General features: G+C 41.5%; 1 protein-coding gene and 1 long non-coding RNA gene across 2 annotated transcripts; both read right to left on the minus strand.

Annotated features, from left to right (window-relative positions):
* Nucleotides 1–968: 968 nt before the first annotated feature.
* LOC124274388 lies at nt 969–9,493 on the minus strand. The gene is made up of 7 exons (XM_046709769.1): nt 9,461–9,493; nt 8,891–9,127; nt 3,485–3,704; nt 2,615–2,932; nt 2,020–2,151; nt 1,482–1,505; nt 969–1,155 (listed from the first exon to the last, which is right to left on the minus strand). Exons 1-7 carry the CDS (start codon nt 9,491–9,493, stop codon nt 1,103–1,105), a joined length of 1,017 nt encoding a protein of 338 aa, XP_046565725.1. The 3' UTR covers nt 969–1,102.
* Nucleotides 9,494–11,073: 1,580 nt separating this feature from the next.
* LOC124274397 lies at nt 11,074–15,304 on the minus strand. Its single transcript, XR_006897927.1, has 2 exons — nt 15,057–15,304; nt 11,074–12,466 (listed from the first exon to the last, which is right to left on the minus strand). It is a non-coding gene; the product is annotated as an uncharacterized LOC124274397 (long non-coding RNA).
* Between the last annotated feature and the right edge of the window lie 731 nt (nt 15,305–16,035).

Here is a 16,035-nt window from a genome sequence, read left to right on the forward strand (position 1 = left end):
TCTACTTTAATTCTAAACATCGCTCAAACATTTTCACTTCACTGGGGATATTTTCAGTTGGACGTTTTAGTTTCCTTCTACATTTGCTGTTGCAGGGTCAGAGAAATTCACCTCAGGTGGGTGCTAGGTCTAGTTGCCAGTCCAGACAACTGGATGACACCGCTTACACTAAATCATTATAAGACTCTCCAATGAACTATTCAGTTTGAGATGTATTTACAGCCATTTTTACGTCAAGTTTGAGACTAAAAAATAAAATTATCTTCAATCTGCCTATTCAGGAAAACCCTATTGGACTTTAGATTCTTCAATCGTGTTCAGTAATAACATACAAATTCATATCATCAATATTATTGTTGTTCGGGCTAAAATCTTTACTAAGCAGACATTTTCGAGTGCATCAGCAATGCTTATTATTGTTGGGATTAATAAAAATCCCAGAGATGCATGAGTCGCTATTCGGCTTGTTCCGAATAACACGAGTGTAGGGACGAGTCTTCTGGGCGTTATTGAATTGGGGCAAGCGGCGACGAATGGCTTTTCGCCTCTGATTTGTTGTGCGAGATCTTGATTGTGTGTCCAGGATTTATCTCCCTTTAGTATCAACCACCGTGCAGGGTTAAACTGGTCGCATACAAATGCCATGAGGTGCAGTTACCAAGATGTCTTGTGAGGAAGCGATCGTTGACTTCCCGTAAGAGGACATTACATTCCTGGTTTTGATCCACGATATGTACTATATCTATTATATACTATGGAATGTTTTATACATTATAAATTGTATCCATTATATGCAAGGTGGTACCTACATTAAAAACCGGAGTCCTGGGAATGTCGAGTCAACATTTTCAACATTGCTACATCATTGCCCTGACTGTCCTGGAGTGAGGAGTGAATTTGGTTTAACGCCGCTTTTAGCAATAGTCAGCAATATCACAGCGAGGACACTAGAAATGAGCTTTACATTGTACCCATGTAGGGAATCGAACTCCGGTCTTCGGCGTGACGAGCGAACACTTAAAACCACTACGCCACCCCCATCGCCCCAACTGTGCTGGAACACATCACAGAAAATATACCTTCAGTTTGGTTGTTGACAGAACTAGTCCTTTCTTTGAGATGCCAAAAGTTGGCTGAGAACCGCCATTGTTTGTCCTGAAACAGGGATGTGATGTTTGATACAGAGAGTTATTTAAGTCGCTGGCAGCAAACCATATAAACCAATCTACGTTTGATAGGAATAACTAGATGTAGCATTTGCAGGTAAAGTACTCTTATTCTATTAAGACGTTACTAGTTAAGAGAAATCAAATCAAAGTGCTACATTTCCATTTGGGGAACCAGTATTAGGAATGATCCAAAACAATTTTAGCCATGACGACTTAGTAACCGAACCTGACCACTCCTTTAAAATAAGGTCCTGTGACAAGCATGGAATACATGGAACCTCCAATGACCCCAGGGTGTGCAATGAAACCCACCTGTCTTTATCAACACTGTCTTTCCTGAAACAAAAAATATTAAAACGATCAAGCTGCGTTTTATGTACAAAATTTATATATACAAAATTTGACAAAATTGGAAAGCTGTTATTATAAGGATATAATCAATAATTAAATTGTAAGTAGACGTTTTACAACCAAGTGTTAGGTCGTATATTCACCTTATAGTTATTGTACGCAAAGGGATTAACATTACATTTTCAAGACATCAGAATCAGATTTTTAAAAGCGGAGTTGTGACCTTATGCATAAACCATTAACATTTCACATAGTCATTATGTCGGTAGCTCTAAATTGTCCGCTCGTCACGCTGAAGACCCAGGTTTGATTCCCACATGGGTACTATATGTAAAGTCCATTTCTGGTGTCCCCCGCCGTGATATTACTGGGATATAGCTAAAAGCTGCGTAAAACCCAACGTAATCATTCAAATAGTCTAAAAATACAACCTAGGGTCGTAGCATTCATCTATCTCTGTTACACCTTCAGTTTTTTTGTATACACACTGACGTCTTACCTGAACAAATGGCTGATACTTTCCTTCTGAAGACATAGGCAACACCCAGGCACACAGCCAGAGCAGCAGCAAGCGTGATTGCAATGCCGATGGCAACTCCAGCACCCACTGACGTACCCGACGATTCTGATACTGTAATGAGTGAGTGAGTTCAGTTTTACGCCGCATTCAGCAATATTCCAGCTATATGGCGGCGGTCTGTAAACAATCGAGTCTGGACCAGACAATCCAGTGATCAACAGCATGAACATCAATCTACGCACTGGGGATACGACGACATTTGTCAACCAAGTCAGCGTGCCTGGCCATCCAATTCCGCCTCTTATGACAAGCAGGGGTTACTGAAGATCAGTTCTAACTCCGGATCTTCACGGGTCTGATCCAGTAATGCCTTCACCAGATTAGTATTGTTGCTCTAAGCTTGGTACTTGGTCAACGTGAAGATCCCCTTAGGATGCATTGCCTACCACAAGTTAAGATTTCAAACCATAATCATTGCCCTTGTATTGGCAGCAACTGTGTTTACCAAAGGGTCGGATAAAGATATCAAAAGTGTCGTTAGCCTATTGCAATATGTATATTACTTCATACCTACCTTCTGAACATCTCGTGAAGCACGTGGTAGTGACAGCCTCGCTTTGGCCCAGAGACCCCCCATCAACAACCAACCGGAAGTAGTACAGACTGCCTGGCTGAAGCTCTTTGAGTGTAGTGGTATGTATTGTTTCAGATTTGTCAGCCGGTATCATGATGTTTCTGTCATCAACGTCATCCTTGTCGTCCACGAGGCGATAGTCGAGAACAAACACAAGGCTGTATAGTGTGTTTCCTGGGTGTACCCACTGAAGGTCGAGACTTGAGTCTGTGTGACTTGTACAGTAGAAGTCAGTTGGGTTCACAGGGACGACTGGGGCTGTAGGAGAAACTCTTTGCATTATCAATTAATCTACAAATTACACTAACTAAAACTCAACAAGAAAACTATAATGAATATGAAATAATGAAGTCTGTGCAGAAAATGCTTGAAGGAAGTTGGTGAAGTTTATTTCATTTACATTGTACCATTTGCGAAAAATACGTCTGCTTCGTTACAAAAGCGGGCTGGATTCTCAAATGCAATATGCCTCGTGTGTTTGTGTTTGTGTGTTTGTTTGTTTGTTTGTTTGTTTTGTTTTGTTTTGTTTTGTTTTGTGTGTGTGTTGTTGTGTGTGTGTGTGTTGTGTGTGTGTGTGTGTGTGTGTGTGTGTGTGTGTGTGTGTGTGAAGAGAGAGACAAACAGACAGACATACGGACAGACAAAACACTCAAATTTCACAAATCAGGCGAGTTGAGCTGTGCGAACATGGGGACCTTTGAGATGGTGGCGTCACATCTATCTATGATGGTGCGGGTTATCCATTATGCAAACTAAATGAAGGCACTTTAAATGTTCATCAACAACTGATCAATAGACACTCCAACTCACCCAGGCTGTTCACACCATCACAGTTCAGATCCCAGCTTTTGACGTCACAAGTAAAGCTGACTGTGACGTCACCGAGTCGGGATGGTGTCACACTGAAGGTGCTGGTGAAGTGACAACATCGGTGACGCCAGTAACGTTCTGCTTCATCATCAACATCTCCGTTACGTTGCCAGTTGTGAGGTAAAGCCAGCTTCTTGTGAACAGTAATACCCTCTGATGTCTACTGTCAGTGTGAGGTTTGTATTGGGCTGGAGAGTTGCTGGAATCTGTATCAATGCCGATGTTGCAGCGGGGAGTTCTGTGGGGCACATGTTGATGTAGTACGATGGTAGAATGTTCGCAAACATTATTTATGGAAACGAGACCTGTTTTAGACGTTTGTGTGAGGACTTCATAGACACCGCATAGAAACGTTTTGAGAAAGGCAAGTGCGGTGAGCTCAACACAAATCAGAGTGTTCATTGAGGATGATGTGTATAATTATTATGAGGTTTTTCAATAGCGACCAATTCATAACACACTTCCTGATGAAGCAATACAAACTTGTTTCATTAATTTCTTTAGATGTAATTTGTCCTGAAATTGCGAGAAAATAATCGCAGTGACGATATATTAATCGGGGATTTCGAAACATGTAAAACAAATAACTGAAATAACAGATTCCAGAATACTGAATACATTTGATTATTGATAATGCAAACTTCACCCATCCATCTCTACCCATTGAAAGGTTCCTAACACTATGCCACAGATCAGATCCCAGCTTGTGACGTCACACGTAAAGCTTTGACTCTGTGACGTCACCGAGTCGGGATGGTGTAACACTGAAGGTGCCTGAAGTTACAACATCGCTGACGCCAGTAACGTGCTTCATCATCAACAGCCCCTTTACGTTACCAGTAGTGAGATAGAAGCCAGCTTTTGAACAGTAATACCTCTGATGTCTACTGTCAGTGTGAGGGTTGTATTGGGCTGGAGAGTTGCTGGTCTGTATCACTGCTGATGTTGCACTCAGGAGGTGTGGGAAGAGTGAGTGAGTGAGTTTAGTTTTACGCCGCACTCGGCAATATTCCAGCTATATGGCGGCGGTCTGTAAATAATCGAGTCTGGACCAGACAATCCAGTGATCAACAGCATGAGCATCGATCTGCGTAATTGAACCGATGACATGTGTCAACCAAGTAAGCGTCTGCCAGAGAAGAAGTATGATATGTGTGCCATGAGTATAATTTCATGATATGAGCTGTTTTATAGAGACCAGTTCAAGACACCATTTCTGATCAAACTATACATACTGGCTCCTCATCATAAACTCACGGGCGAAAGAAACGTCACCTCGCTTTCTTTAACATGTCACAAAAACAAGCTCAGAATTTGGAAATGTGACAGTCATATTTGGAAAATTAATGGTTTTACAACATTCTGAATGATTAAAGTGTGAACTACAGAAATTGAATGACCATATTAGTGTACAATGAATCGAGGACAGTTGACCGTCCGGTATTCGAAATTAACCATCTGTTTCATCATAAGCGGCTCTAAACCGAAGAGACACCAGTTTAATACAGTCAATATCGTGTGGTCACCCCTGGCTTGTATGCAAGCATGGACATTACGTCTAGCGGATAATGTTAGTCGTCTGATGATCACATGTATCTGGATTCTCCGCTATTCTTCCTGTAGGGCCTCCTTCTTGTCTGTATGGGTGGCTGTCGCTTGTTGATTTGTCGTCCAAGGTGGTCCCACAGGTGCTCAATCGGGGTCAAGTCGGGAGATCGAGCTGGCCAAGGAAGTAACGTCACATTCTGGGCATTAAGGAAGTCCCTACTGCCGCGTGCCTTGTGAGGTGTGGCGTTGTCTTGTTGGAACTTGGTACGTGGGTGATTCTGGATAAATGGCAGGACGACTGGTCTTTAAACTTTATTGACGTACCATGCAGCTGTACGATTACCATGAATCACAATAAGATCAGTCTTCATCTGTAACGGCTCACCAATCTCAGGATTGTTCGCTGTGAACAATTCATCAACCTTGCAACATGAGACTGCGTCGCTCCCAAATTCAGCATACAAATAGCTCGTTCTCTCTGCTGTGCTGTTAGCCTCGGCATGTTTCCTTTCTACCATACGATGTGATAATGGAATACAGTACATCATTTCTCTACACATTTTATACCTGAATTCTATACGGCTTTTTACGAAGGGATTTCGCAAAATTCCGTGCAAATTTAACCTTTTTACACAAATTACATGAATCTCGTGCAATTCAATGAGTAGTGTATGTTGTTTGCGTTTGGGCTAGTTTTTTTCAACCCGTTTTTTATTGAAAAAAATACAAAGGTTCGTTAAAAAACTTAAACATAATTTTGGTGACGTTTCTTTTGCCCGTGAGTTTATTTCCTCAATATATATCCATTTAAGGCCACATTTTTATATTACTTGGTTTACGGATTTTTTGCAGTAATATTCTTTTCAGTAGGTATTAAAAAAATGCTCTGTCAGTTTTTTTCCCTAAGTGTCTTTCACCATATGTAGGTTGTTTACAAAATATAGAATATGCTATCAGCCATTCAGGTGTTTCCACTTCCTACTATCAGAGGGTTTATTTGTTTCAATGGTAAAAAGTTTGTTTTGCAACAATGCTAACTTACTAACAAAAAGTCGACTTCAATAAAGCCGATTTTTCAATTATTCATTTGGATTTTATATATCGGCGGCATTTAAAGAATGGAACAATGGAGAAACAAAAGTCCACTTTAGCAAATTTAACGGTCGGTGGATCCGTAAACACTGTGATAAAAAAGTGTGGCCTAATGTGTATATTGCTTTTTATATAAAATCCTGATTGTAACGTTGATTGTAAGGGACTAAATGATTTAACTGAGACTGTTCTGTGCAAGTACGGCCCGTTCCGACATCAGTGATGCATCATTGTATTGAAACCAAGTTTGAAGGATAAGACATACTTACTCATAATCGTCAGCTGACAAACTTGGACGGGAACATCACCAACTGTTGCTAGATCCAAGATGCTCCAAGTCCCAGCATCTGCCATCCCCACACTCTCTATAGTCAGTGTAGTGTGTGTAACATTCACGACTGCCCTGTATCCTTCCACAGAGCTGCAGCCTGGGAAGCATGTGACGACATATCGGCCATCAGGTCGAACCCACACAGGGCCAGTGTAGCGGCTCCTGTCGGCCTGAATAGTGTAGTCTGTACCAAGCAGCGCCACCCCTCCCGAACACGGGGAGACAACTGCAGCAACACCTGCAGTGAGTGAGTGGAGTGAGTGAGTAAGTGAACCCTCGTAACCACATGGGAAATCAAAACTGTAGGGTTAGCATGACTGCCAAGCGTTTTTAACACAATCACGCTTCCATAAAATTCCAACTGAAAATAGTTTTGTACAAGTAAAAAACCGATCGATAATATATAAATCTGATAATCCAACAATCAATACAAACTCACTTTTGTGAACACAACCTATCCAGGTGAGGGTCAATGCATAGAGGCATCCTTGTTTCCACATGTTCACGCAGATTTCAACTGCAACAAAAATAATTAAATTGGTTCCAATTTCAGCAAATTGTTACAATAAGTTTCTTGTTAGAACCACCATTTTTACTTAGTTGTTTTCAATGTTGAAAAAATAAAATAGCTAGTTATCATAAACCGTTTTATCAAGTTAAACGATACTTTAAAGAATATCTGTCTAGGCAATGAAATACAGTTACATTGATGTCGTACAGTCCTCTCACATAGGACAACAACCGCATTCTACTTGATTTACGAATGCAGATTTCACTATATGTAACACTCAGTTCTCTAGTGTACCTGGAGAGAAAATGTTTTGGGTCTGTTTTTCTATAATAATCTTTGATTAATGAATTTTTGATTCTTCACTAAAGATTCGATACATCTTGTTTTAATTTGGAACCGGGCGCCCTACCAAGACGACCAGAAGGCTTTAAAGTTAAAGGTGAAATGACGAATAACTCAATAATTCTATCCTTGATCATTGGTATAGGCCGAGTTCCAGGAAGCGATTGCTCTCATTCTGTGTGCAAGATTCAAATATCTAAGGTAAAACGTAATTCTATCACAGGATTTAATTGTAGACATGTGACTCAAGCCTGTCCTTCGTTGAATTGTAGACCATGTGTGTGTCATCTAACGTTCACAAAATTTTAATACAAATAAAAAATCTAAGTAAACATGCTGCAGTCCAGCAAAGCAATATTGCCAGAAATTGACTTTAACGAGTTGTATACACGTGGGTGAGACGAACAAACGCTTTAACTTCTAACCTACCAACGTGCACGGCCCCCAGTCCACGACCAAATACAAGGAATTGATGCTTCTAAACTTTACTTTTTACACAAAAAAGTTGAATAGAAGATATGATTATTATTTCTGTATCCGAAATTTAGATTACATTTACATACCTGTTGTGTGTTTCAAGTCGCCGTTTGTAATGCTACAGCTCAGTTCAACCAGGAAGTGAGCCTATTCCATTTGAGTCGACCGTCAAACGTCAGCATAACTTGTGGCAGACAACAATTACACTTAAACAACGGTACCAACTTTTGATAACTCGAAACAAATCATTGTAAACAAATACTAAATATTACCTCTGTTTCAATGTTAGCGGCAGCACAGTCCTTTGCCTTCATGCATTCAGTCTAAAATTACATTCCACGATCACAATGCTTAAGGAGAGATCTCATAATCCTACCTCGACAACACAATTGACGCTGGTTGTGTCATAAACAGTGCATGTTTTCATATCGCCTACGTGTGCCCTTAAAGGGGCTCTCATATATTGCTTCAGTCCTGTTGTCGGATTAGTTTTACAGTTTTACAGTCCCATAACTATATCCTAAACTACGGTTATAACGAGCTTAAAAGGGGTCATTTGGTTTAGGGCGTTATAACCGCAAATCGTACGCATTTCGACAGTCAGGCATTTGGTTCAACTAGGTGAAGAAAGATGGTCGTGTTATAGGAATTGTTCCCTTTAAACACGTGTCAGTCTATAAAATACGTTAAAACGAGGCGTTAAAATGAGTCAAGATTTGCCATGACCGAGTTAATGTACTGTGCATAAATCATGATTTATTAGTGTTGCGGAGGCATAAATAAAGTTATAAAAATACACCCGCAACAATGCGAGAGCCCAAAATTTTGAGTGGGTGTTGACTCTCACGCCCTCCCCCAAGTCCAATCAAACAAGGTCCAATCGAACAAGGTCCACTTGAACAAGGTCCACTCGAACAAGGTCCAATCGAACAAGGTCCAGTCGAACAAGGTCTAGTCGAACAAGGTCTAGTCGAACAAGGTCCAATCAAACAAGGTCTAGTCGAACAAGGTCCAATCAAACAAGGTCTAGTCGAACAAGGTTCACTCGAACAAGGTCCACTCGAACAAGGTCCACTCGAACAAGGTTTAGTCGAACAAGGTCTAGTCGAACAAGGTCCAGTCGAACAAGGTCCACTCGAACAAGGTTTAGTCGAACAAGGTCCAGTCGAACAAGGTCCAATCGAACAAGGTCCAGTCGAACAAGGACCAATCGAACAAGGTCCACTCGAACAAGGTTTAGTCGAACAAGGTCCAGTCGAACAAGGTCCAATCGAACAAGGTCCTGTCGAACAAGGTCCAGTCGAACAAGGACCAACCGAACAAGGCGTCACAACTTGTCGTGGACGATTGCGGCCTTGATAGAGGGTATCACAATCCCTTTGGTTACGAGGGTACGATTGTTGTTCAAAGCGGCGGTAAAATCTCTCGTGGAGTTACAACCTTAATTCTCATTGCCCATGTGGCGGCGGGGTAGCCTAATGGTTAAGGCGTGGAGACCCAGGTTCGATTCCCCACATGGGTACAATGTGTGAAGTCCATGTCTGGTGTCCCCCATCCTGATATTGCTGGAATATAGCTAAAAGCGGCGTAAAACTAACCTCACTCAATCACTCACTCTCCACTCACAACCATAGCCATACATTGCCATGGTGGTGTAGCACCACACGATTTCACATGCAGGCCGGACATAGGGTGTGGGGTATCTAGATCTAGGCATAATATACTCATGCCAATAATCGTTGTCACCCCTTCAATTTTTAATTGGGAGAGGGAAGGGAGGGGGAGGGGGAGCGACAACCATTATTGGCATGAGTATGAGCATATAACAACAGTAACGAAATGTCCCAAATGGTGGTATATGTTCTATGCCCATCACACAGGAATTGTTTGTTTGTTTGTTGTTTCAGGAATATTCCAGTCATATTGTATCAAGTAATTGAGTCTGGAACAGACAAGCCAGTGACTGACATCATGAGCATCAATACAGGGCACAAATCGGGCTAATAAGCTCGCTTTTAGTAGTAAGTTGTGGAGAGAACTTGGACGGACATTGTTTCAGCAGCCTGACCCTGGGTCGTCCTTCCTGACGCACACCAAAGACCATGAAGCACATGTGGTGTCTCCCCGACCAATGACTTTGTCCGAAATAAGCCTATGTTTAACCAGCAGTGAATGGGTACCCGGTGAGGTAAGATTTCTGTAAGGTTTCTGTTAACTCTCTAGCAGTTCATAGTCAGCTTTGGGGAAGGGAAGCTGAGAAAGAGAGTCACTTCGACACAACCAAAACATAATGAAAAAAGAAAGAATAAGAAGTTTTTACTTCGAGACAACCATACGACACATCAAATTATTGAAAAAAAATTTAAAATAACCCTTTCACCCTGGATATTCCAACTGAAACCTCGTTCTAGACAGTGATGTATACGAAGCTGCTGGTTAGCAAATAACGGCTGTTTATGTTTGCTTCTCGGTTTGTAATCCATCGAGCCTGTCCTCAAAGAGTAGCTTCCCTTTATCAAAGGGACGCTACTCTAAGACTAGTCTGAGGCTACGTGGCCAGTGATCATCTTGACAAAACGTGATGGGGTGCAGAGTTACATGTACACACAGACAAAGTAAAACAATATAACAATTCGAACATATTTCTGCAAATCCAACTGTTCTAGATTGGCTTTGGTCACAGAACCCTATCTGGCTGATGTCCTCGCTAAAACTGTTTCAAAATTTATATATCCTAGGTTGCCCAAACCTGTAAAACGCCTCAGCTACGTTCCAGTGAGACAATGATGTTCAGTATCTTTGTCTATCGTTTTGATAATGACACCATTTATCCCAGTGGCTTCTGCGTGTTCCCAACGCCTATTGGCAATGGGGACGCCATGTTTGTAAACGTTGAGCGTACTACCAGCTCGCATTTCAAATCTGCATCTTTATCCTTACGTGATACCGTTTTTTATGAGAAAATATCGTCTCCTCACGAAAAAGGCAACCAATAAACACTGCATCTATGCCAGGCCCCATGCGGATACATATGCAAATATGGAAGGTCAACTGTTACGACATCCTTACAATGTTGTCAACCCAATATCCAGGAACAGGTACAGTGAAGCATGACCGAATCCTTTAACTTTCGCCGATATCGAGGCGACTTTAGACATGTAAAACCACACCAAACAACCTATACATGTATTATACTCACGTTGTTGCAACAGAACAAATCAATTTGCGAAAACATAAGTACGTATTTATAGCCAGAAAACACACATGTACATTTGGTCATGATCATTAAGTCGTCGACGGACTGACTGTTGTGACAAGTAATTATGAAGGCGCCAAACAAGACTACCGCTGTGAAATCAATAAATACAACAAAATAGGACTATGTTCCATGCGAGTGTTGGGGTGTGTGTTTAACACCAATTACCAAGTTACGTCATCAATCGATCATCTGTGTGAGCGTTGGTATGATGCTGACAACCCTAGAAACATATTCAAGGTGACACTAGGACACGCCGTTAGGTTTCCGGCAGTCCCAGAGGATGCCGCCGTACACAGTGAGTTGCAGCACCGAGGACGGCGGGACCATCGCCCGCGACATCGCATTCCGTCGTGTGACATGAGTAGGTGTGATTCCCCATTTACAGACAAGATTCATTTCAATATATCCCTAGTACCATAATAGATATATCTTGCTATTCGACCAAATGTCGTATTCATTGTTCTGATTCCAGTCGGCCCGTGTTCAGTATCATAGAGTCTGTACCACAGATGCATGGCGTAATTTCTCGACCAATCATAGACGTCCTTATATATCAGGTTTATATCCAACCCACTGGGTAGTTCAGAGTCTTTTCCTCCACGTGGATTAAATGCGGATAAGTAAACTGTAAATAGTACGGGATTATAGAATCGTGATAATCCCACTCGTTTTGTGTGAAGTTCTTGTAGGTATTCAACCATAATGAAAGGAAGGTTGCATTTGGAGCAGAGATTATAATCCCGTTGTTTAATCTCCCAGGGCGACCGTGATACTTATACCCATTCATTGTAATCTCATAATGTCTTAGAGGATTAAACGATTTCAAAGCAATGACGTCAGTATCCATATATAAATTCCGCCATATTCTGCAGAATCTGTATCCGAGCAACGTCGGATTTATGTTCTGAACGGACCACCATACATTCCATAGATTTCCGCTGGGGCTTTTCTGTCGACTATCCTCAGATTTGGAATACTTTGTTTTATAACTTTCCACCATTTTCCAACTGGCTTGTGATCGCAGTGAATAAAAATCCGATCGGGTTTTAAGATGCTGTAAGCTGATTTGATGCTTAAAAGATGATGAAATGAAACTTCAAGGTCTCCTCCAAACCACACAAAATGAACGATGTTCGGCACAACAAAATGATCTGATTTTGTTCAGGAAGTGACGTAATTTGTCCCGTTGGCGATATCACGTGGACTGCTTGGACAGGTGCTTGTCCCTGCACGCTGTTTTCCCGCAGATACAACACGCACAGAGTGACTGACATACATGTCATTAACACTGAAATGTACAACTGCCGTCGACGTGTTGATTTCAAAGCCATCTTGAGCGGGGTTAAATCTGTGATCCGTCGCCTGAAATAAACATAAATATAATTGAAACAATTTTTTAAACATGTCCCAAAGAAGAATTATCACTTTCGACTGTGAGTGGCTGTATGGGGTAGCTATAAGAGATCTGGTTTCCGAGTGCTTTACGGCTCAAGGATGGGTTGTAACCCTTTGTCGTGCCATTGATTGATTTCTGTGCACAATACCAATTTGTTTGTTTGCTTGTTTGTTTGGATCGGGTGGTCAGGAAAGACATGGATCGTTGTTCGTTGGTTGTCTGTTTCGAAGAGTCGATTATTTGCAAGCAACAGTTGAATGTTGTTGAATGGCAAAGACAAAAATAATGGTTAAACCTAAAGCAATATTTTGTCAGTCTCTGCAGATTACTGATTTATGAAGCTTGTTTTCGCATGGTTTGGCATGTATTGTTCAGACGATCAGCAAAACCCGATAATCGATAACAAACCTCTGTTGACGGCCACTGTGGTGTTTTAAGTGACAGTTTAGAAGCTGTTGACACAGTTGTATCAAGGCAGCCAGATTTGACTTGTACAGTTCAATTCTTTATTGTTACTGTTGTTGATAACGTCTTGCATATACGTGAAACACGTCAGCCACGTCTGTGAGTATAGTGCCTGAGTGTGTAATGTGCATGCGTGTGTACTTGTGTGAGCGTGCACGTGTTTATCGGGTGTATAATGTGCATGCGTGTGTGCTTGTGTGAGTGTGCACGTGTTTATCGGGTGTGTAATGTACATGCGTGTGTGCTTGTGTGACTGTGCACGTGTTTATCGGGTGTGTAATATGCATGCGTGTGTGCTTGTGTGCCTGTGCACGTGTTTATCGGGTGTGTAATGTGCATGTGTGTGTGCTTGTGTGGGTGTGCACGTGTTTATCGGGTGTGTAATGTACATGTCTGTGTGCTTGTGTAAGTGTGCAGGTGTTTATCGGGTGTGTAATATGCATGCGTGTGTGAGTGCATGTGTTTGCGTGTGTATGCATGTTGTATCTATCAGTCTCTATATTAAGTGACAGCCCTCCACATGCAATTTGAAAGGACGTCATCACACCATACACGAGGTTGTCTGTACTGGGTCTGTACTTTCTGTAATCTGCTGCATGTTCTTGAGTTAATGGCTGATTTCACCGACAATCCACTAACGGTTCCCTATATTAAAACGATTTAGTGAGAGTGAAAGGAAAGACCTTGGTTCCTAACATGACCCGACTCGCTTCCCTAATCCTTAGCTCATATTAATTACTGGTAATTCCTACGCTGTGTAATTTAACACATTCAGTCCCGTTTAAGAAAATCCGTTTCAGATATCGGCTTGACTCCTTTATCCGTAGTCCATTGACTGACTCAAGGCCACATGTTAATGGAAGTAAAGGGGGCGGATTAACGGTTTTGGGAATTAACAAGATTATGGGGACAGCCTTGTGGTATACACTAATAATGTTTGAATGGTGACACGAATACGTGCACATGCCATACATTTTGTATGCTCTTAATTAGACTTTTGTTGATGTTGTTGTCTTTTGTTGTTGTTGTTTTTTTTGGGGTTGTTTTTTTTTTTTTGGGGGTGTTGTTGTTTGTTTTTGTTTTATTTGTTGGTGTTGTTGTTGTCTTTGGGGGTATGTGGGGGTGTAATTTAGTGGTTAAAGCGTCAAGCCGAAGAACTGGGTTCGATTCCCCAAATGGGTACAGTGTGTGAAGATTCCTATTGCGTACATGTCCAGACAGACACGCTGCTTCTACTGTGTTTATACTACGGCTTGCTCAAACATTGAGCAGTTTACAAGGTACTGAAGTCGAATAACACAGATACAACTTCTTCATTCCATTATATACGACTTTGAGTTCGGCGCTTATAACGTTATAGGAATGTTTGCCAAAACGTCTCATCACAACGAAATGCATGAGTTATCATCCCAAAAAACCTAGACTTTACTGTATACCAAGCAAAAATGTCATTTAAACAGTTCTCACAAAAGAAGCTGTCGCAAGAACTGAATATCAATATACAATAACATAGAATTTACCTTTAGAATATTTCAACGAAATTACAGTTTTTGTGCCATGACTTAGCACACCGTGGTTTTTAATAGAGAACTACAGTGAAATACACAATGCCATTTTACGAAGAAAGTGCAAATATAACATGTTACGAGAGCTACAGTATGTATATTCAGTGATTTGTTTGTTTGTTTGTTTGACGTCTCCCTTGGCAGTTTTCAAGTTATATGACAGCGGTTGAGTTTGGACCATACAATCCAGTGATTAACATTATGAGTATCGATCTACGCAGCTGGGATACGCTGACATGCATCAGCCAAGTCAGCGAGTCTGACTACCCGATACCGTTAGTCGCCTCTTATGACAAAAAATAGTCGTGTCTTATACGACGAGCATTCTTGCGAAACGTTCAATGAAAACGTAAATTTGGATTATGTTTTAGACCAGCTCAGTTCAATCAGTGAGATAATCGGAAAATACATATACCACTAATATCTAAATCACCACACGATGAAAATAAACAGATGCAATAAACAGATGCAATAAATCTGACCTGCCACAGACACCTGTCAGTGTCAGTCAATCATACTGACTTACCTCACAGATCACGTCATAGCTGCTGCTGGTTCCACTAATAATGACGGTACAGGCTACAGTCAAATCTGGTGGCAGCGAGTAAAGTCGATCCTCTAATGACCACAAAGCGGACAAGTACAGTTGGTCTTGCTGCCTGACTGCCCACAACACAACCCCAGACCACCTGGCTCAGCCAATGCACCCTTTCCCCCAGATGTCAATATAAGATATACTGTAAACTAGAGTAGGTTTACTTTATACATGTTCCCCCAAAGACCATTGTTATATGACGCCCGGATCATGCATTACGTACGACCTGGACTGACTTGCGTGACTGCTAAGCGAGAAGAATAAGCGTATTTGTCAGGCTTCGATCGCTGTACAGTTTTTTAACGGTATTGATTACAATTAGTCAGTAAGACTCGCATATCTTCTTTCGTCGAGATTATCGAACCAACTGCGGAGTAATGTATGGCTGACTGATAAACCACATAGAACAGCCATTAAACTTTAATGTCGTGTATTGCAAGGTTTCTTTTAACAGCAATGAGGTACTTAATCATTCGGGATCGGTGTAAACGTGATCACAAAGTCAATCGGCCCACATACCAGGTCGTGTTGGCATACAAATCAATAATGTTGACACAAGCTTGTGTTTCCCGGTACAATAACACTCTATTTATGACCCTCATATATTCAGAGCATAGTTGAGGTGGTATAAGAGTGTATTATTTCACTGCGTGTTTTTTTAATGGTTGGATGGTTGGTTTGTTGTTTTACGCCGCACTCAGCAATATTCCAGCTACGTGGCGGCGGTCTGTAAATAATCGAGCCAGGAACAGACAATCCAGGGATCAACAACATAAGTATCGATCTACGCAATTGGGATACGATGACATATGTCAGTGAGCCTGACCACCCGTTCCCGTTAGTCGCCTCTTACGACAAGCATGGGATGCTGAAGACCAATTCTAACCCAGATCTTCACGGGTCTGGGTTT

This window comes from Haliotis rubra, unplaced genomic scaffold (genome assembly GCF_003918875.1).
Source record: "Haliotis rubra isolate DU_JTF1 unplaced genomic scaffold, ASM391887v1 Scf190, whole genome shotgun sequence".
Lineage (NCBI taxonomy): Eukaryota > Metazoa > Mollusca > Gastropoda > Lepetellida > Haliotidae > Haliotis > Haliotis rubra.